Source organism: Nothobranchius furzeri, chromosome 3 (assembly GCF_043380555.1).
Source record: "Nothobranchius furzeri strain GRZ-AD chromosome 3, NfurGRZ-RIMD1, whole genome shotgun sequence".
NCBI classification, from domain to species: Eukaryota; Metazoa; Chordata; class Actinopteri; order Cyprinodontiformes; family Nothobranchiidae; genus Nothobranchius; species Nothobranchius furzeri.
In genome coordinates, this window is record NC_091743.1 from 40,163,921 (window position 1) to 40,185,827 (window position 21,907).

General features: G+C 45.1%; 1 protein-coding gene across 6 annotated transcripts in view; it reads left to right on the plus strand.

Moving 5' to 3' along the window:
- Positions 1–21,907, plus strand: part of sulf2a (sulfatase 2a) — a 57,878-nt gene that overhangs the window by 25,304 nt on the left and 10,667 nt on the right. For 5 of the 6 annotated variants that reach the window (XM_070549155.1, XM_070549157.1, XM_054747760.2 and 2 more), the window contains exons 2-5: positions 18,215–18,453; positions 19,136–19,375; positions 19,467–19,618; positions 20,842–21,011. In XM_070549155.1, coding sequence (XP_070405256.1) covers positions 18,270–18,453; positions 19,136–19,375; positions 19,467–19,618; positions 20,842–21,011 — 746 coding nt within the window. In that variant the 5' untranslated portion in view covers positions 18,215–18,269. Of the gene's footprint in view, positions 1–5,078; positions 5,207–18,214; positions 18,454–19,135; positions 19,376–19,466; positions 19,619–20,841; positions 21,012–21,907 lie in introns of those variants that run through there. The other variant, XM_070549156.1, reaches the window with a different exon arrangement.

The window sequence follows — 21,907 nt, forward strand, 5'->3', positions numbered from 1 at the left end:
TACTGTGGTCTCTAGTATAAACAAATGCTTAGGAGTTGATCCATGTAGGGACAAAAGCTCTGGCGCTCCTGTTTCCGGAAGTTAGCTGAATGAGTAGGGGGGTTGAAAACGGCACAGTTTTGAGTATTTCCTGATATCCTTGCCTCTGACTGGCTAACAGCAATGCAGCTCTTCCACTGACTCTATTTGATCTGCAGAAACGATGTTCTCTCCACAAGTAACACAAGCCTGGAGGAGTTCTGCCATGTGGTGGATTTGCTGATGCTAATTTTCTACTAGTTGAGCTGTGCTCTGCTGTCTCCTGGATGCTAAACCAATAACAGCCTTCCCCGTCGCGAGTCAAGCTGAGTGAGTCCATGAATGTTAGTTTATGTCATAATGTAGATCTATCAGTGGCGACGCAGGAAACTAGGTTCGGACTATTTTCAACCTGCGTGTTAAACTCAGAGTGTCGATCATATGTCAAATATACCAAGTAAGAAAACTCTTTGAACATCTTAGGTGTGTTCTTGCTGTGTCGTGGTTCTAATTCCATGCTGTCGTTCGTTTTTAAAACACAGAAACGGTTTCGTTACTTGTTCTTTCGCTACGATTCGTCTGCGGCTGTAGACCTCCTCAGGCTGACGAAACCTTTTCTGTGTTTTAAAAAAGAACAACAGCGTGGAAGTAAGACAACTGTTACGTAGTGAACTAGCTCTTTAAATGCACCGCTTGATCAGATTTTGCTCGTGTAATTTAAGGATTCCATACATAAAAGTTGATGTAGGGACTTCAGGGTGACACAAAACACTCGAGTGTGTGGGGAATATGTGCTGAAGCAAAAATGCAGAGCTGCTGAGTAGAGAGACGATAAATGATGCAATCATACTTCCTGGTCTCATCAGCTTATCTGGTACAAGTTTAGACGGAAATGATTTTAAACTAAACCAACCAACATCTGGAGGCGGTGAAGAAAAGAGACCCGTAGAGTTTTACCTTTTATGTGGGATAAGAGGCAAAATAAAGACTTGCTGCTGAATGTGATACACAACTGGGAGTTTTTACAGGTGGATATTATTCATGTTGGCTGAAAAATGTACACGATTATGAAGAGAATTGGTTCACGCACCCTCAACTGCACCACTGGCTGTGCTGTTTGAAGTACTTCTTTATTATTCCGAGGGCATTTCTAATCAAACACACATCCACACACTGATAAGCACACTGGAGCGATGTGGAGCTCGGTGTCTAAAGCCTGATTCACACGGCAAGATTAATATGCAGATGTTTGAATCGATTCTTCTGACTATCTAAAATGATAAATGACCTGCACTCATAACGTCTTTCTGAGTCAGAGGACTCTGATGTTCTTTACACCACCGTGAACCATTCATTCACACGCCAGCGAGGAAGTAGGGGGGAAGTGACATGCCCAGAGACACAACGACTGGCGTGGACAGAGCCAGGGTTCGAGCAGGCAACCCACCAGTTACAGGCTGGGCTTCTAACCCTAGAGCTAAAGTCACTGACCCCAAACAAAGATCAGTAATATCCAGCATGTTGGATCTTGTGTTCGATTGTCTGGCTCTGATATCACAGCGTGTGTGGTGTGCCACAAGGACAAGCTAAGGTGCTGCCTGTTGGATGTGACCTGTAGCCAATCAGAGAGTAAGGTGACAGAGGTGCAACTCACAGGGGAGTCCAAACCCTCTTTTTACTCCTCCGTCCAAGGATGTCAGATTGTTTTTAACATTGCTGGGGATAATAACAATGTTTGCCGAAACATTTGAGCCATGTCTGCCAAACAGCTGACATGCAGTGTCGACATCGTCTCCAGCCCAGTGGTCGACGCCGTCTCCAGCCCAGTGGTCGACGCCGCCGCCTCCAGTCCAGAAGTCAAGGACGTCTCCTGCAGCATCTCTGCCTCCGGTCACCGCCGGTCCTGCCCTCGCCAGGCGCAAGCCTCCCAGAACCCGTCGTCGCCTCCTCCTCTGCCCCAGACGCAGGACCCCGGACTCTACTGGCCCCTGCCTCCTCTCCATCGGTCCCTCAGTCCCTCTCGGCCCTCCCTCCAGGTCCCCCTCCTCCCGCCCTGCAGTGTTCCTATGGGCGTCTGGAATCCGCCCTTTGAGGGGGGGGTACTGTCACACCCTGTCCTGTCTCCCCATTCTGTTCAGTCATGTGTCTTTGTTAATTGCTCCCACCTGCCTCTCGTTTTCCAATCACCCAAGCTCCCAGCCCTCATGTATTTAAACCCCTTCAGTTCTGTGTCACTTGTTGGCTCATTGTTTCAGTGTCAGCGTGTTTATTATTAAAGCCTTTAATCGTTCATGTCTGACTACCTACCTTCTTCCCCCGCGTGTGGATCCTCACCTCTGCTTCACACATTAATGCCTGACACATTACCTGGGTGGGACTTTCAGGTACAGTCCATAGTTGGTTCCAATCTTAACTTGAAGACAGGGGTTATGTTGTCTCTATTGGTGATCACAATTAAAGCAGATCACCATGACACGTGGGGTCCCCCAAGGCTCAATTCTTGGACCACTGCTATTCATGCTCCCCCTGGGCCAGGTCATAAGCAATAACAACATTACCTATCATAGTTATGCAGATGACACCCAGATCTACCTAGCTCTATCACCTAGTGACTGTGCTCCCCTAGACTCACTCTGTCCGTGTTTGGAGCAACTTAATGACTGGATGCAGTCAGACTTCCTCCACTTAAACAAAGACAAGACTGAAACGATTGTATTTGGAAATAAAGATGGAAGATGGAGGTTATTGCTCAGCTTGGCTCCAGAGGAATAAAGACAAAGACCCAGGTTATAAATCTTGGTGTCATAACTGATTCAGACCTGAGCTTCACTGGTCACATCAGCGTTTTATCATCTTCATCAAACAGCACAACTCGGAGGTCTCATGTCCAGACACGACCCAGAGAAACTCATTCATGTGTTCATCTCCAGCAGGCTGGACTATTGCAATGGTCTTTTGAAAGGTCTTCCCAAAAAAGCTGTGAAGCAACTGCAGCTTATTCAGAATGCTGTTAAGTAGCATGGCTTGCCAGCTTGATGACACGTCTTTGCTCATCATCTAGAATATTTTGGTGGTGATCCATCGCTGACATAAACCATGAAACTCACAGAATGGTAGTAGGAAAATGATTGTGTGTTTGGAAAGTGGGCTGCAGTAACCAACTCTGACCACAGGATGTCAGTCTCACCTCATCTTTCATAATGCAGCTGTAAGTAAATGTGGCAGGAACAAAACTGTCAACTATAAATATTGGTGGGTGCATCCTGGAGTCCCAGGCTAAACGGTGCCTACGCTTCCACCATGTTTGTTTTTTTCGAAGTCACGTTTGATCTCGAGAGATGTTGCAAGATTTCCTGTCTGACTGGGAAATCGGTAGTTTGTAGTTTTTATGGTGTTGCTGCGCATCACCACACACACTATAAGGACCAAAACTGTTCCATTTGGGATATTTTTTGCAACATGTGGGGTCTCTCTGGGTTTGAAAATCGGCCAGCAGTTTTTAAATCCTGCTGTGTGAATCGGACCTTAGCAATGACGCTCCAGCAAGATGGAGATGGGTCAGCTTCCCCCGGGATCGGGAGGCCATGTGAGGAGATGTGAGTGAGGAGAAAAGCTGGTGCTGGAGCATTTTACAGCTTCATCTCTGTTAAGTGCTAAAATTACACACATTCATATTTTAGTTTAGGGCAAGACATTCTTCAAGATTATTAAGGTTACATAAGCATGTTGTGAATACATAACACAACACACACACACAGTTATAACCTTTTACATCATCTGCACAGAGACATATTTTATACCAGAGTCCTCATATCTCAGCAGAAATCTAATTTACACTTTAAAAGTCTAACCAATTCTCCTTTGTCTGCATATTCAAACAGAAAATGGCTGTGCAGGAGCTGACTGTCATCTTACAACGTCTGCAGAGTGCTGAGCTTATCAGAACCTGAGGGAAATCTAAATTAAATCTTTGTGGTGAATGGGCCCAGCTTTCAACTGATCTATTGTCACTCTCAACTATTAAAGTTATCTGAAACTAAAGACACATTTATCAAAGAAGTGTTTGGGTGATGTTTCCAACCCAAGAACTTTTGGAGAGTTTTATTTCAGAGCTAGGCGTTGGATTAACCCTTCCGACGTCATCATGTGGGCCTTAATACTTGATAAACGGTAGAGTTTGTTGGTTTAACAGATATTCTGGGATGATGATGCAGTAAGAAGGATGTTTAAAGCGTGAGTCTGTTTTGAAGTCAGCTTGTCACGTACTGACACCGGTGACACTAGAAAGCAGATGTGCTCTGTGACAAAGTCAAATGTGAACCAGGGTGTCGGTTTCTAAATATAAAGCTAGAAAGAACAAAGTATTTTTCTAAAAACACATTTCTAGAACTAAAACATACCGTCACTGAAAATCTGACGTGAAGGTCCAGGAAAAAGCAGAGAGTCATCACTTCTAGTTAGATATGGAAATGTACTGTACTAAAATCCATAATTTAGGGTTGCTGATAGTAGGGAGCCTAGTGTCCTGCCCTCCAGTCAGTTCGTGGGTCCCTGGACGGGGCGGTGAAGACTACTTTCTAATCCTCGTCTCATGCCCTGAATCACATACATGTTGTATTTCACTTAAAAAGAAAAGAAATGATGTGAGTTCCGACTATGTCTGTTGTTGAGATTTGTTAGCTTGTAAAAATTCACAAGTAAAATGATTACAAATCAGACGCTGCATATGCGATGTCACCACAGAGTCTCCTCCCCCCAGAGTAGCTGCTACTTACCACATGGCCAGATTTATGGTGGTTTTCTGCATGTCTAATGATACTTCTGTCATCCTGTACCAAGGATTCGAAGTTCGCTAAACTAATCTTCTCCTCTTCTCTGTGTCTGATTTGATGATGTCACTTTGGTGAGACAAACATTTGTAGTTTTATACGTCTTTTCACACAAAACCTAAAATAATCACTGTCTTAGCATCAAAATGTTTTTCATATTTTCTTATTTCCAGGGACCCGGAAGACGGGCGTGACTTAGGCTCGGTAAATCTAGCGTCTAGCCAATCAGAGGACAAGAAGGCAGGATCCTCCACTGATCTGATGATTGTGCCCTGCACTGATGGACAGAAAAAGACTGCTCTGGCAAGAGAGAATTCAATGATTCAAGAATGGATCAAACCAGTGCTTTTAGTGGGCCGGTATGCACTTTGAAAACTTACCTCTCAAACCTACTGCATGCACACTGGAAGCATCAGCGGTGCGGAACGGCAGTGGAGCGTCACTGCTTCAAACAGAATCCATCTATGGGGTGATTCAAACAAAAATAGATGGGGTTCTATTTTGCCGCGCGCTGCTTCTGGGATGCAATCATTTCCACAGTTAACATAGGGCCAGACAGGAAATCACACATGTTTCAGTGTAAAAGCCCCAGTAATTAAATAAAAAAGTCTGTTGCAGCGATGCGATTTCATATCTATGTAGATTACGTCACTACAAATGACCTAATGGCTTGTTTACTCCCAGCATTGTTCCAGAAGTGCTGTAGTGTGTTTTTCATGACTTCAACCCTGGCAGTGGGGAGGGACAACATCATACATGACATCAAATGGCAACATCAGACATGATTTCCTTCTTATTGGCTTAACGGCAGACGACATAAACTCGAAGGATTTTGTGATCTCACGAGCTGAGCGAGGAGCACAGCGGAAAAACCGCTTAGCCTGTCCCGGTGTGTACTGGAGTGCAGCAACATTCATGAGTACGCCTTTCCACTGCCATTCACACTGATGCTTCCAGTGTGCAGAAAAGGTCAGAGTACCGGGAGTTCTGTTGAGCATACTGTGATTATCGGAGCTGTTTCTGGCCATCTATCATCCTTCCCACCCACTCACACTGCTGCACTCCATGGTAACGTCTCATGATTGCTGTAACTCCTTCTCCTTGGTCCTCCTCTCAGCTGGTTCTGAACATCTCCACCAGTATCATTCACACTAAAACATGCTCTGCTCACCTTACTCCATCATTAGCTTCTCCCTATTTACCATATTCACTTCAGGATGCTGTTGTCCCCTGCAAAGCCACCCAAGACCTAGCTCCTTCATACCTGCCTCAACAACTCTCAGGTCATCCCCACCCATCCACCTCTCCCTTCAGCTGCCTGTCTAACTACCATGACCTGTATCTGAATCTGAATCTTATAAACAAACAATCCTATAGGGAGCCCAAGTCACATCCATCTGCTTTCCATGGAAGTAAGAAAAAAATGAATGCTAGTCAGTAACTTAAAGTTATTTTCCAGTCCCGTTTAAGGAATTCACACATGATGCTCATGAACTTTAAAAATACGTTCTGATACCAAGAAAGCGCTTACTGTTGAACAGCAGCAAAAGTAATTTTAGGTTTTTTGTGAAAATACGTAGAAAACTACAAATCTGGCCACTGACGTCATCGAACCGGACATGAAGAACAAAATGGCTGTGGGTTTAGCGAACTTTGATTCTTTCTTCCAGGACAAAAGAAGGAGCAAATGCAAACGATCTGGCCATGTGGTGAGTGAAGTTATGCAGTAATGCCTAGGGCTGGGCGATATGGCAAGAATAGAATATCACGATTTTTCCAATATTTTATCACGATTTCGATTTTATCACGATTTTTTTATCCATGAATAGCTTAACTTCAATTGCGTATTAAAGAAGAGAAACATTGAATAAATAAACATTTATTCATATTAGGGATAATCAGCACAGTGCTAACACACTTATATTTTAAACTCACACCAGAGATGATAAAAGCCCTGAGAGAAACAATTACAAAAATCAGTTTTTCTCGTTTTTCAAGTAACTTAACATAAATTAAAATCGTAAACATATTTAAAGTGCAAACATGTCAATTGCAAACGTATTGTGCAAACATTAACTTGTTCAAAATACTATGTAGCTCCCAGTTGCTCATGTAGTGGATGGTTAAGCTCAAATACGGCTCTGATGTGCGGCTGGACCAGAGATCGCTTGTGGTAGCAAAAAACTGCTCATTCTGAATATTTTCTGCAACTCTCACTTTGCATTCAGCGTACATGCGTGGAATGGCTGTGTTTGAAAAATACTTGCGGCTGGAAAACTCGTAGTGCGGATCCAATGTTTTTATCATGTTCTTAAATCCCGCTCCTACTGTTCGCACGGGACACAAATATTTAACCAAGTGGTACGTCACTGCATCTGTCACGCTGTTCCATCGTCTGCTGTCTCTGTCGTAGGGAGTGAGTTTTGTGAGCAAGGGCGTCAGTTTGTTTTCAGAATTGCTGGGGACAATAACCATACACTTGAGAGGGGTTTAAAAATTGCTGGGGACAATAAAGTAGGCTAGCACAGGGGTCGGCGGCTCTGGAGCCGCATGCGGCTCTTCCATCCATCTGATGCGGCTCTCTTTGTAAAATAATGAATGGATATTTAAATAAAAAGTTTTATATTTTACTGCATTAATTTTACATCTGTATGCCAATTCTAAATGTAAAGATTGTCTGCGTAAACCTGAACAGGTCCAACCCGGTCTTACTGTGAGACCGGGTTGACGCGTCACGCTTGTGCGTAATCATATGCGCTTCCTGAGCTGGAGGATGTCAGATTCTGGGCTTCTCCTCAGACAGGTTCCTGGATGCGTCGCCACATTGGAGACAGGAACAAGCACTATTCAGCCAAAGTTTCATAATCAGGTGTGGCAGTGTGAGTGTCCTGTCACAGTGTCCCGATAAATCATGCGCCCTGGCTACTTGGTCAAGGGGTTGTCCCTTTGGCTGACTGGTTAGAGCGTATGACTCTCACCTGGGAGTCTGGGGATCGAATCCCGCCTGGGCCCTCGTTTCTCCACCTTGCCACATATTGACGGATAAACTCAAGGATGTTGGTTGTTTTGAAAGAATTACCCCGACTCACACTGATGCGCATGGATGAGCTGACATTTTAATCGTTAACGCACATCGCGGAGGTAACTTGATTCCCATCAGAACATCAGAGCTTTATACTGGACACTGTGTTCAGCGCGGCTCGGAGTGCCCACGGTGGACAGTGAGCTGAAGATCTGAGGGGTTTGCAGCGCAGTGCAGAACCACGGTGCATGCGATGATTTCCTCCCACTGAAGCGGTCTGGAAAGCCGGTCTCTCTGAGGGATGTCACTTGGAAAAATGTTCTTTTTATGAAATTATGAAACTTTGGCTGAACAGCGCTTGTTCCCGTCTCTAATATGGAGACGCATGACGCATCCAGTCTGAGGCAAAATAGCTCTTCAGCTCAGCAAGCACCTGTAGAGACATTTGATCACGCACAAAGTTCATGTGGAGCAGAAGCGGTCGGGCACGGCAGGTGGAATGTTTCTAGCCTACATGAAGTGAAACTGTTTAATTTTAACATTAATATGTTACTGGACACGCTGGTCTGGTTGGTTAGACCAGTGTTTGAAGTGGAAAACACACACACACACACACACACACACACACACACACCAATTAAAATAATGCTGATAGCGTGGACTAGAAGACAGGTGGTGGGTTACGTATTTAAATGATGATCAGGCTGCTGTAAAATGTAATCTCCATCCACATCCAGACACAATTATACTCTATTCTTTCTCTATTTGCTCTGCTCTTGTCTGGGATGACGTAGCTAATGGTGCGCGCGACGCGCCTAACTAGCGGCTGATGCACATTTTACGCATTTGGAGAGATGGGCTGGATGCTCTGCTTTTACTGGAAGATGGTCCACTTAACGCACGGGTGTAGACTAAATATTAATGACAAATAATTGAAAATTAAATTGTGAGTTTTTACTTCATATTTTAGAAATAAAAATGACGGGGGAACACATTTATGACGTCTTTTTAAACGAAATTTTCTAGCGCGACCTGCCTGCTTCACTTAAGTCACTGCTTATTAAGGTCCGTCCAGAATTACCGTGGCCCACCCAAAAATGAAAACCTGGTGCCGCGCCAGTTCTAAACCTCTGCAAATGGTTGTTCTTCACTTTATCAAACTAAGACTTTGTACAGCTAATGTCAAGATGTAAAATGATGAATTCAGTCGAGCTCTTCCGTCCCTCCCTCTCCTGCTCTCCTGGAAACCCGACATCGGCTGTCAGAAGTGGAGGTGAAGAAGGAGATGAGGCAAACAGAGTGAGTGTGACGTAAAGAAACCAGACTGGGGTGGAGGTGAGCAAAACAGAAGGAAAAGTGTGGGTGTTGAATCCCCCACGGGTGCGACGTCCATGCGAGCGACCGGTACCGGCTGCTGTCACCTGGTTGTGAGCAGCGCTCTGCTGTCTGAGGGTAGGCCCCGCCCACAATGCTGCGGCTACTGCGGTGTTTTCTTTACTGTGGGAAACGGGTAATAATGGCTCTTTGATGGGAACAGGTTGCCGACTCCTGGATAAGATCTGAGCTGGTAAAACAAAAATCCTCATCAGCAGACTTTTTTTAAAGTGGGGGGGACACAGCTGCCAATCACAAATTTTGCCGGGGACATGTCCCCGGCGTCCCCGGTTAAAATGACGCCTATGTTTGTGAGTGTCTGTTAGCGTTTGCTGCCTGGAAGAAGCGCTAGCCGCTGCAGCCGCAGGCTTTTTAGCTTTAGCTGCCAGCTGGCTCTCATTGTATTGTTTGGGATGCCTTCTTTTCAAGTGATTAAACAAGTTTGTGGTGTTGCCATCACTTGCCTTGACGCTCTCCTTGTAAATGGCGTTTCGCTGCTCTTTGTCATCTGGTGAAAAACCAAACCAGTTCCATAAAACGGACAAGGCGTTCCTCTTCGGAACGAAAACCTCGCTGTCGCTCTCAGCCGCGGCCGAAGCCATGTTTGTTCACACACAGGTGAAAACAAGCGGGGCACTAATATATTACTATGACTCACTCTGATTGGTTAAGGGTCAAACAAAGGCGTGTCATTCGCCTGAGGTAGGTTCCCTTTTCATTCAGAGGCAGACTTTCAACAGCAGAGCTGTGAATCGTGATAAAAAGGTCTCTCAAAAATGACAGACCGTCAGATGTGTAGATCGTAAAACGGTCTAAAATCATCATATCGCCCAGCCCTAATGTGGAGAACCAGGTAGGTAGGTTTTAACTGTTGCTAATCTGCAACGCCTGCCTCCACAGGGTTAAATAGAAACACGCATGTCATTCAGGGTGTAAGGCAAAGAGAAAAGGGACCCACGAGATTAGGCCCCCTATAGGGGACGTTAGGGATTTAGTCAAAAGACTATTGAGTCTAATATAAAATCAATAGTATTCATCCTGTTTGTCTGTAAGCTTAATTCGTAAGAAAGATGCTGCTTGTTTTTTTTTTTCAAAATATCAATATCAGAGGATAACTAAGGTACGACAACAGAGAATGTGTTTTATTATCATTAAGAAACCTGCAAACGCCTGCTCTTACTAACACTCTCTCTCTCTCTCTCTCTCTCTCTCTCTCTCTCTCTCTATATATATATATATATATATATATATATATATATATATATATATACCGACATAAGTAAATATATATATATATATATACATATATGTGTGTGTGTGTGTGTGTGTGTGTGTGTGTGTGTGTGTGTGTGTGTGTGTGTGTGTGTGTGTGTGTGTGTGTGTGTGTGTGTGTGTGTGTGTGCTTGTGTGTGAGAGATATCTCACACACACACACACACACACACACACACACACACACACACACACACACACACACACACACACACACATATAGATGCATGCCTTTGCACAATTTGCATCTGAATACTAACTTTTGTTCAGAAATTCAAGAGTCCTTGGAGATTTAGCACATTCTGCTCAGAGCCAGGCATGCTAGTGGGAACAAAGTCTCACATTAGCGAAGCTCTGCCAGCCTCAATTATGACCAAAGGGACTGGCTTGATAATGTTGCAGCGGACCACATTCAGTCCAACTTCCCTGGCCACTTCCTTTTCAGCGGTGCTATTTAGTAGATGGAAAATGTGTCTGTAAAGGACGAGAAGGAGAAGAAGAGGAGAATCTCTGCTGTGGCATTCTGTTTGATGCTGTTCTGCTTTACATGGAAACCGTGGTCTGAGTCTACTTTTTATTTGGAGCAATCCATCTGCAGTCAGTCGACTTGGTCTTTGTTCTCTTGCCTGCCTTTTTTACTTTTCTCACACTTTTTCCGTCTGAAAACGTTTGAGAGAGAATCTCAGAGTGTGGCTTTAAGTTTGAGGGCTGCTCGCTCCACATTTCACATGCATTATGAGACACCGCTGATTCAATTGCAAGCACACAATGACTCTTCCTGCTTTAATATGTAATATATGTGCTTCTCCCCTCATATTCCGTCTGTTTTGTGCCTCTCGGGGGACCAGAGATTGGATGAATCAGACTTCTTGCCTCTTTCAAATCCCAAATGTGTTTTATTTATAGGCAAAATAGTCCATTAACGCCTCGGAAAAGTCTGAAAAGATGCATCAGCTTCTCTCTGCGAGTCCTCTCAGCCTCACTTGAACTGTGATCCTTGAAGTGCAGATGATGGTTGCTGGGCAGTGTGAGGCGTCCGGTGTGTGTTTTCAGCGCTCCATGCTCGCTGCTGTCTTACCACCGTGCCCATGCTGTGACACGGGCAGCCCTGTGGTCCCTACATTCATAATTCAGTCTGATCAATAAAACATGCATGACATGAGGTTTTTTTCTGGTGATGCAGCGGCGCTGTCTCTTAGAGCCTCTGTACAAGCGCATCACCGAAGAGCAAAACTTTCCCTCTGTGTTCTTACTTCCAGGCATCACTTGGCATTAGTGTAACCTCAGATGATCCTTGTTTCAGCTGCATGCTCTTAGAGGCGGGTTCCCTGTGATCTCATATTCTGCTGCTTACTCCCACAGCCTTCCTCTCTAAGCCCCTGGCTTTTAATGAGTTTTGCTGACAGAGATGTTTACTCGTGTTGTCTTCTGCTTCTGTCTAAATGGCAAAAATCCCTTCTTTCTCCCCTCTGTATCGGGCTGAATCAGCATTGTCGTTTCACAGTTCACCGAGAGCGAGGAGCTGATGCGGGCGTAGGAAAACCAGCTCTGAAGTCATTCCAGTTTACATGAGCCGCTCAGCCCACCTGACGTTATAAATGCATGCTAATCGTCACTCCGCTCAGAGCTGAGGACAGAGAACAGCTGTTTCCTCAGCTGCCGTTTTCCATCAGTTGCTCATTTCTGCACGTCCACACGTTTCCAAGCGCTAATGGCATCAGTCTGGTTTGACGTGGTGTTTTCATCCACTGCTGTCTTTTGTCTTTCATATAGTACCCGCCGCCCAGTGAGATAAACAATTTGAGCAGATGAAGTAAAGGGAGAGAAGCTGAGAGCAAACTGTGAAGAATTAACGGTGTGTGTCAGTTATAGCTGATAAAAGCCTGAAAATCCAATTAGTCCTTAGTTTCAGGTGGAGGAGGGAGGCTTTCATGGGAATAATGTCAAGAAATCTCCACATCCCAAGCTTTACAATAACACTGAATTAAAGTAATTGGCTACTGATGGATCAGCAGGAAAAAGCTTCTTTATGGCTGTTTGATCTATTATTGTAGTCGTCCCTGATTGGCTTTGCCCACATCCGCTTTATGAAAAGATAAACACATATCAAAGGCAATACCTTCACCATACCATACTCCTCTTCATCATAAATCTCCTCTTAATTCAGCATGAATGTCCCAGAAATCATTAATGAAGAAAACCTCACTGATCATGGATGAGTTCAGACAGGAAGTTCTTTAATACGTTGTCTCAAATGGTGGATTACCTTGATGCTGGGGTTTGTTTCATCTCAGGCCAAAGATGAAGGAGGGATTCAGGCAGACAGGAAAAACAAAAAGAAAGCAAGGACGGTGTGAAACAGCCCAGCGCCTCGGGTCAGAAATGGTACGCTCCCCCAGGGAGAACCACATGCCCTGGGAGGAGAAACCCAGAGCAAATACAGCTGCTGTCATACCAGTGTGTGTGTGTGTGTGTGTGTGTGTGTGTGTGTGTGTGTGTGTGTGTGTGTGTGTGTGTGTGTGTGTGTGTGTGTGTGTGTGTGTGTGTGTGTGTGTGTGTGTGTGTGTGTGTGTGTGTGTGTGTGAAGCACAAGCGTTGAGGGAAAGGGGAGATGTGTGGGTGTTTCTGCCGTAGGGACAGCCTTAACGAGCAAAATCTGGACAACAGCGTGAAGACCAAAGAGAATCTGGAGGAATGCAGCTTTTTACATTCAGCTCACTCCGCCTTCATCTAGCTGGGCTCTGAAAAGGGTGTGTGTACTTGTTTAACTATCCTACTTAGGACCAAAACTGGCATATCCACCATCCTCTGAAGACTGATTAGGACCAAAACCTGGTCCTAACATGGTGGACCCCTGATTTAGGCTTGGGGTGAGGTTTAGAGGTGAGATGTGAATTGAGCCTCTGTTACAGTTAGGTTTAGGAATACACTGGTTAGTGTAGGGGTAAGGGCTGGGTTACGTATGAATGCAGTTAACAACATCAATGGAAGTCAATACAAAGGTCTAATGTGGATAGAAAAACAAACTTGTGTGTGTGTGTGTGTGTGTGCGTGCGTGCGTGCGTGCGTGTGTGTGTGTGTGTGTGCGTGCGTGTGTGTGTGTGTGTGTGTGTGTGTGTGTGTGTGTGTGTGTGTGTGTGTGTGTGTGTGTGTGTGTGTGTGTGTGTGTGTGTGTGTGTGTGTGTTACATTTGTTGGTCTGTTCCACCCTTTGCACCAGATCAAACCCTGTTCCTGTTGGATCGGTCTTGAGGAGATGGTGAAGTCCCACCAGACGACGCTTGCTTCTGTATTTTATATAGTCTTCATTTTGAAAACATGTGTTGCTTTGAGCATGGACTCCTGTGGACGTACAAACACACTAACAGTGTGAGACAGTGGAGCATCTCTGCAAGCGATCAGATGCTGGTGCTGGGTTTTATGAGCGTGGTCACTGAGCTGTAGCGCCATGCTGATTAAACACCAACAGTACATTTCTGAGCTTATCGTTTCTTTTAAAGCAAAACATAAATGTCAAAGTTTAGCCAAACGAAAGGTGTGTTATTGTAATATATTTGTATAAACAGCTTCATCTCATGAAGATTTATTAAACATCTTATTGCTTTTCTGTATTTATAGCAATTTCAAACAATGGATGTAAGTTTTACAGTAATCTTAAAGTGAGGTGGGATGGCCACACGTAACTGTTACATGTAACTGCTACATGCAACGGCTACATGTGACAGCTACATGTGATGGCTACATGTGACGCTACATGTGACAGCTACATGTGATGGCTACATGTGACGCTACATGTGACAGCTACATGTGACAGCTACATGTAACTGCTACATGTGACGCTACATGTGACGGCTACATGTAACTGTTACATGTGACGGCTACATTTGACGACTACATGTGACGGTTACATGTAACTGCAACATTTGATTACTACATGTGACGGCTACATGTAACTGCTACATGTGATTACTACATGTGACGGCTACATGTAACTGTTACATGTGACGGCTACATTTGACGACTACATGTGACGGCTACATGTGACGGTTACATGTAACTGCTAAATGTGATTACTACATGTGACGGCTACATGTAACTGCTACATGTGTTTACTACATGTGACAGCTACATGTAACTGCTACATGTGACGCTACATGTGACAGCTACATGTAACTGCTACATGTGACGCTACATGTGATGGCTACATGTAACTGTTACATGTGACGGCTACATTTGACGACTACATGTGATGCTACAAGTGACAGCTACATTTGACGACTACATGTAACTGCTCCATGTGATGGCTACATGTGACGGCTACATGTGACTGCTACATGTAACTGCTACATGTACATGCGACGGCTACATGTAACTGCTACATGTGATTGCTACATGTTACTGCTACATGTAACTGCTACATGTACATGCGACAGCTACATGTAACTGCTACATGTGATGGCTACATGTAACTGCTACATGTGACGCTACATGTGATGGCTACATGTGATGGCTACATGTAACTGTTACATGTGACGGCTACATTTGACGACTACATGTGATGCTACAAGTGACAGCTACATTTGACGACTACATGTAACTGCTCCATGTGATGGCTACATGTGACGGCTACATGTGACGGCTACATGTAACTGCTACATGTACATGCGACGGCTACATGTAACTGCTACATGTGATTGCTACATGTGACTGCTACATGTAACTGCTACATGTACATGTGACAGCTACATGTAACTGCTACATGTGATGATTACATGTAACTGCTAAATATGATGGCTACATGTAACTGCTACATGTGATGGATACATGTGATGACTACATGTGACGGCTACATGTGATGGCTACAAGTGACAGCTACATTTGACGACTACATGTAACTGCTCCATGTGATGGCTACATGTGACTGCAACATGTAACTGCTACATGTACATGCGACGGCTACATGTAACTGCTACATGTGATGGCTACATGTGACTGCTACATGTAACTGCTACATGTACATGCGACAGCTACATGTAACTGCTACATGTGATGGCTACATGTAACTGCTACATGTGATGGTTACATGTAACTGCTAACTATGATGGCTACATGTAACTGCTACATGTGATGGATACATGTGATGACTACATGTGACGGCTACATGTAACTGTTACATATGACGTTACATGTAACTGTTACATGTGATGCCTACATGTGACGGCTACATGTAACTGCTACATGTGACGGCTACATGTGATGCTTACATGTGAGGGCTATATGAAACTTCTACATGTGAGGGCTACATGTAACTGCTACATGTAATGGCTACATGTAACTATTACCTGTGATGGCTACATGTAACTGCTACATGTGACGGGCTACCTGTAACTGCTACATGTGATGGCTGCATGTAAATGCTACATGTTACGGCTACATGTAACTGCTACATGTGACGGCTACATGTATTTGTTACATGTGACCGCTACATGTGACTGCTACATGTAACTGTTACATGTGACGGCTACATGTAACTGCTATATGTTACGGCTACATGTAACTGCTACATGTGACGGCTACATGTAACTGTTACATGTGGTGGCTACCTGTAACTGCTACATGTGACGGCTGCATGTAACTGCTACATGTGACAGCTACATGTGACGCTACTTGTGATGACTACATGTGGCAGCTACATGTAACAGTTACATGTGATGGCTACATGTGACGGCTACATGTAACTGCTACATGTGATGACTACATGTGGCAGCTACATGTAACTGTTACATGTGACGCTACATGTAACAGTTACATGTAACTGCTACATGTGATGACTACATGTGGCAGCTACATGTAACTGTTACATGTGACGCTACATGTGACGGCTACATGTGATGACTACATGTGACAGCTATATGTAACTGCTACATGTTACTGCTTCATGTGATGGCTACATGCGATGGCTATATGTAACTGCTACATGTGATGACTAGATGTGACAGCTACATGTAACTGCTACATGTTACTGCTTCATGTGATGGCTACATGCGACGGCTACATGTAACTGTTACATGTGATGGCTACACGTGACACTACATGTGACGGCTACAAGTAACTGCTACATGCGACGGCTGCATGTAACTGTTACATGTGACGGCTAAATGTGACAGCTACATGTAACTGCTACATGTGACGGCTACATGTGACAGCTACATGTAACTGCTACATGTTACTGCTTCATGTGATGGCTACATGCGACGGCTACATGTAACTGCTACATGTGATGACTAGATGTGGCAGCTACATATAACTGTTACATGTGATGGCTACACGTGATGCTACATGTGATGCTACATGTGATGACTACATGTGTTAGCTACATGTAACTGCTACATGTGATGGCTACATGTAACTGCTACATGTGATGACTACATGTGACAGCTACATGTAACTGCTACATGTAACTGCTTCATGTGACGGCTACATGTAACTGCTAAATGTGACGGCTACATGTGACGCTACATGTGACGGCTACATGTAACTGCTTCGTGTGACGGCTACATGCGACAGCTAAATGTAACTGCTACATGTGTCGACCACATTCATTGTCGATGATCAGGTCACACACATCCTAGCATGAATATCTTGCTGTGTGAACCGAGTCAAACCTGAACACAGCTAGGACCAGAGTTTTTTACCATATTCCTAAAACAGCAGACATAAGTAAGTGTTGTTTGATAAACCTTAACACTTCTGATATTTTTGCCCTAAATGATGATTTTGGCCGAAATATTGCTGCTGAACTTGACCCCTGAGGTCACCGTTCAGCTGCCAGTGCTAATATTTAAACCTGGAAATAATCACAAAGGTTTGTATAAATAACCACAGGATGCTAAATCGAGGATGATTTTAACATTTATAGAGGAAGTCAGCAGTAATGCTGTAAAATTTGGTAGACTGGTTTGGCCTAGCTGTTAGCTCATCAATCCTGTCTACTATAAATTGTGTCTTGGAACTGAGGCTGTTCAGGCAGTCGTTGTTTTTTTGCACATAGTTTGAAACGTCTGAGTTATCCATTTGATTCTAATGTTTTCATTACCTTCCTGTTTCACACTAGTTGTTTTTTTATCTGGACAGCCGGGTAACTTCTACAAACCCGTTGTTGTTGTTGTTGTTGTTGTTGTTGTTGTTGTGGTTGTTAACTGTAGTTGTGAGGAGGAGCGGTGTTCTGTTTTGTTGCAGCATCTAAACCTTTTTAGTTTTTCCACTGTGGACACATTAACATAAACTTTCTCGGCTTTTCTTTGTTTTCTGGTGCATTCGCTTTCCTTTAGAGTTCTTTTGTCTGCTGACATCGTCACCCCGCTCACCGACCCCTGCTCTCATCCTGTCTCTCCTTCACCTCCTCCTCCCACCCCTCTCAGGGGGAGGTAAGGTCTGAGCTGGCCCCAGGCCCATTAGCCCCAGCCTGGCAGCCAAGTGCTCATCACCAGGGATCATTACAAGCAGCCAATGACACCGCTCTAATGCATCATTAATGATTGATTAACGAGCTGAGCTCAGCCCAAACGGGTGCATTTACGTGGAAGAACACCCTGTAATGGCTGTGTATGGCTTACATCTGCTGTTTTCTAACGTGGTCTGTGTGTGTGTCAGTCTGGAGGTTTTATTCTCATCAGTCCCTTCCTGTGTCCTGTTCCCAGGCTGTGAGAGTGTCTTGAATTACGGACTGAGGAGGAGAGGCTGCAGGTCGGCGCGATGGCTGCCGTTCTCCCTCTTCTTCTTCTCATTTCGGTCCTGGCTGGAGTCCTTCCTGAAGTGCAGGGATCAGGCTACCTGTCCGGTTATCGCCTCAGGTCTCGGTTGCAGAGGGACCGCCATGTGAGAAATGTTCGACCCAACATCATCCTAATTCTCACGGATGATCAGGACTTGGAACTGGGTAGGACCCTGTTAACCTTCACTCTCTGACCCTCCTGTTTGTGTCCCGCATCCCATGAGTATGCTGTCCATGTAGAGCTGATGACATTTGCTGGGGAAAGTCGGCCTAATGCTGCCTCCTGGCAACATAACAGCTGGTTCACTCAAAGTCATGTGCTCTCTGTGCCAACTCTGGTTCTGGCATGAAATGAGTGCAGCAGCCTATGGCTCCCATTGTCTGGTTGCCAGATCCTGGCCATCTCCCGAGCCACTTAAGTCCTTTAGCAGCAGATTGGGTTGGAGTAGCTGCATAATGGCCTCTGTGACATCTTTTGTCCTTGTGTGATCGCAGTGAGAGGACTTCCATTCAAATGGAGGAATTTATGGTCAAGCATCTGTTTCCCCCAAACAATCCCTTTCAGCCCTAACACGTCTGAGTGGGTCACGGTTTACCAAAAAGATTTATTCCCTCATTTAACTCCAACTCTTGTTCTTCTCCTACCGTGTTCCTCCCTCGCCTATCTTTACACTTCTGCCTGCTAAGTCTCTGCATGTTCCTGAATCACTCTCTCCTCTTCCTCTCCAACTGCTTTGTATCCCCTCGGGGTCCCCTCCCTTTCAGTTGTGAACCATTGAATCTTAGCCTCCCATCCCCTCACATAAATTCTTGTTTTCTCTTCCTGTCACTCCGGTTTCATTCTCAGGTTCAATGCAGGCAATGAACAAAACTCGGCAGATCATGGAGAAGGGAGGCACACATTTTTCCAACGCTTTCTCCACCACACCCATGTGCTGCCCGTCGCGCTCCTCCATCTTGACAGGGAAGTACGTGCACAACCACCACACCTACACCAACAACGAGAACTGCTCCTCGCCGTCGTGGCAGGTGCACCACGAGCCACACACCTTCGCTGTGCACCTCAACAGCTCTGGCTACAGGACAGGTGAGCTCTGCCAACTCTTTAACACGCCTGATTCCCACTTCAGTCGCTTTTTGAGAGGGAATAACATGTTGCTCACGGGATTTGCCCTCAGCCTTTTTTGGGAAGTATCTGAATGAGTACAGTGGCTCCTACGTGCCCCCTGGCTGGAGGGAGTGGGTGGCGCTGGTGAAGAACTCCCGCTTCTACAACTACACCCTCTGCAGAAATGGAGTACGAGAGAAACACAGCAGCGACTATCCAAAGGTATCCGAGCTTTCCCACCTCTGGAGGAGGCATCACATCTGCCCTCATGCGTTCACGCTCTGACAGAGCCAATCAGGAGAAATTCCTGCTTTTACAAAATTCAGAATGAGATAACTTTATCAGATTTCAGAGCTGTTCCTGTAACCCACAGCCTCACATGACACAGCCTTAAATTAGGATGGTTTTCTGTTTACAAATGATGGAGTTACAGATGATTTAGTAAAAAATGACTATTCATCACATGTAAGGGTGTGTGATATAGTCATCAGATCATTTTAGACCAACTGTTTTGATTTAGCTAATGTTGGTTTTCTGAGGCGGCCATCTTGAATTGGGTTGATCAGATGCTGATGAAGACTTTCTAAGAGTTTCATTAAAGTTAAAGTCCCATTAGTTGTCACACACACAGGTGTGTGTGTGAAATTTGTTCTCCGCATTCGACCCATCCCCTGGGGGAGCGGTGAGCTGCAGACACAGCCGCGCTCGGGAACCATTTGGTGGTTTAACCCCCCAATCCAACCCCTTACTGCTGAGTGTCAAGCAGGGAGGCATTGGGTCCCATTTTTCAAAGTCTTTAGTATGACCCGACCAGGAATCGAACCCTGATCTCCCAGTCTCAGAGCGGACACTCTACCACTAGGTCACTGAGCCACTGAGCCTAAAATCTGTTCAGTGATCCAGGAGAAATCCTGCAAACAAACGTAGAGATAGAAACATGAGAAGGAACACTATCAATATATTTACATGTGATCCAATAAAAACACTTTTTGTTTGGGTTTGGCCAATCTGAGACAATCAGGATACAAAGGGAGAATAAAGGTCTTAAAGCCATAATCTGCAACGTTTCCAAATTTTTCATTTTCTTGAACCAGTTTGTGCTAAAATGACCCGTTATAGGGTTGATGCAGTGTCACTCAGACCCCACCAAGATGTTAAAAACACCAACATGCAGTCGGGAGATAGTTTCTGCTTTTGTTCCACTTGGGATCTGGTACTGAAACCAGCCTGCATGCATGCGTGCGTGTGTGTGTGTGTGTGTGTGTGTGCGTGTGTGTGTGTGCGTGCGTGTGTGTGTGTGTGTGTGTGTGTGTGTGCGTGTGTGTGTGTGTGTGTGTGTGTGTGTGTGTGTGTGTGTGTGTGTGTGTGTGTGTGTGTGTGTGTGTGTGTGTGTGTGTGTGAGAGAGAGAGAGACCGTTAACATCACTGGTGGATTCCATCTACAGGACTACCTGACGGACATCATTACCAACGACAGCATCAACTACTTCCGTCTGTCTAAGAGGATGTACCCTCACCGTCCCATCATGATGGTTCTGAGCCACGTGGCTCCACACGGTCCCGAGGACTCGGCCCCGCAGTACAGCGCTGCCTTCCCCAACGCCTCCCAGCACATGTAAGGATCTAAAACCTCTGAGCTCTGTGACCGCATCGAGGCACCAAGTCGCTGCCCTCTGACTGTATTCAGCCTATAAACCTGAGTGGTGAAGTGTTTATTCCCAGTTAGCGTTTATTTTGGTTGATCTCTGTGGGACAGTGCTGAGGCTCCCACGGGGACTGTGCTGTTCGCTAGCACATGACTCATTCCTGCGTTCACGCCTCCCGCCGTTTGACACCAATTCTATCATTTCAGCTCCATCTTGTCTTCCTCTGCCTGCAGTTTGCTGCTGGCTGTTCAGACCTCACACTCAGTGCTGCGCTCCAGTTTACTGGTCTGGTGTTGTTCACATTGTGTTTTCATTTTAATAATCCCTCCAAGTCTGTGTTGTTAAATAAAAAGAAGCATAAACGAGGGTTATTTAACGTAGACACACTCTGCACCTGGACTGGATCTCTAGTGCTGCTAGCTAACGGCAAACCCACTACTGGCCTCCAGAGATGTATCTAAGGCCAGTAATGAGATTGTAGTTTCCACTGCTTCCCTCCAGCCCCCTCACACACTCACACTGCTCCATCTAATCCCTCCAGCATCATTAACCTGTGTCACACAGCTTTTATACACAGAATATTCACAAAACCCAACCCCAGTGTCTTTGAGCTAACTTTTAATTGCTCTCTCTCTATCTCTCTGCATAAATGCACCGTTTCCTGGGGTTCTCTGGTTATTTTCCTCTCTCTACCTCCACCTGTCCTCGTCCACCAGAGGAGACGAGAGGGGAAGTAAAAGTGAAGCACCAGTCTGGTGACAAAACCTCACACTGTTGCTTGTTTTAAACTAGATTACAGGCAAAACCTTGTGACAGTAACAGATCTAAAATCAAATCAACCCACCTGAAAATTACACCTACCTTC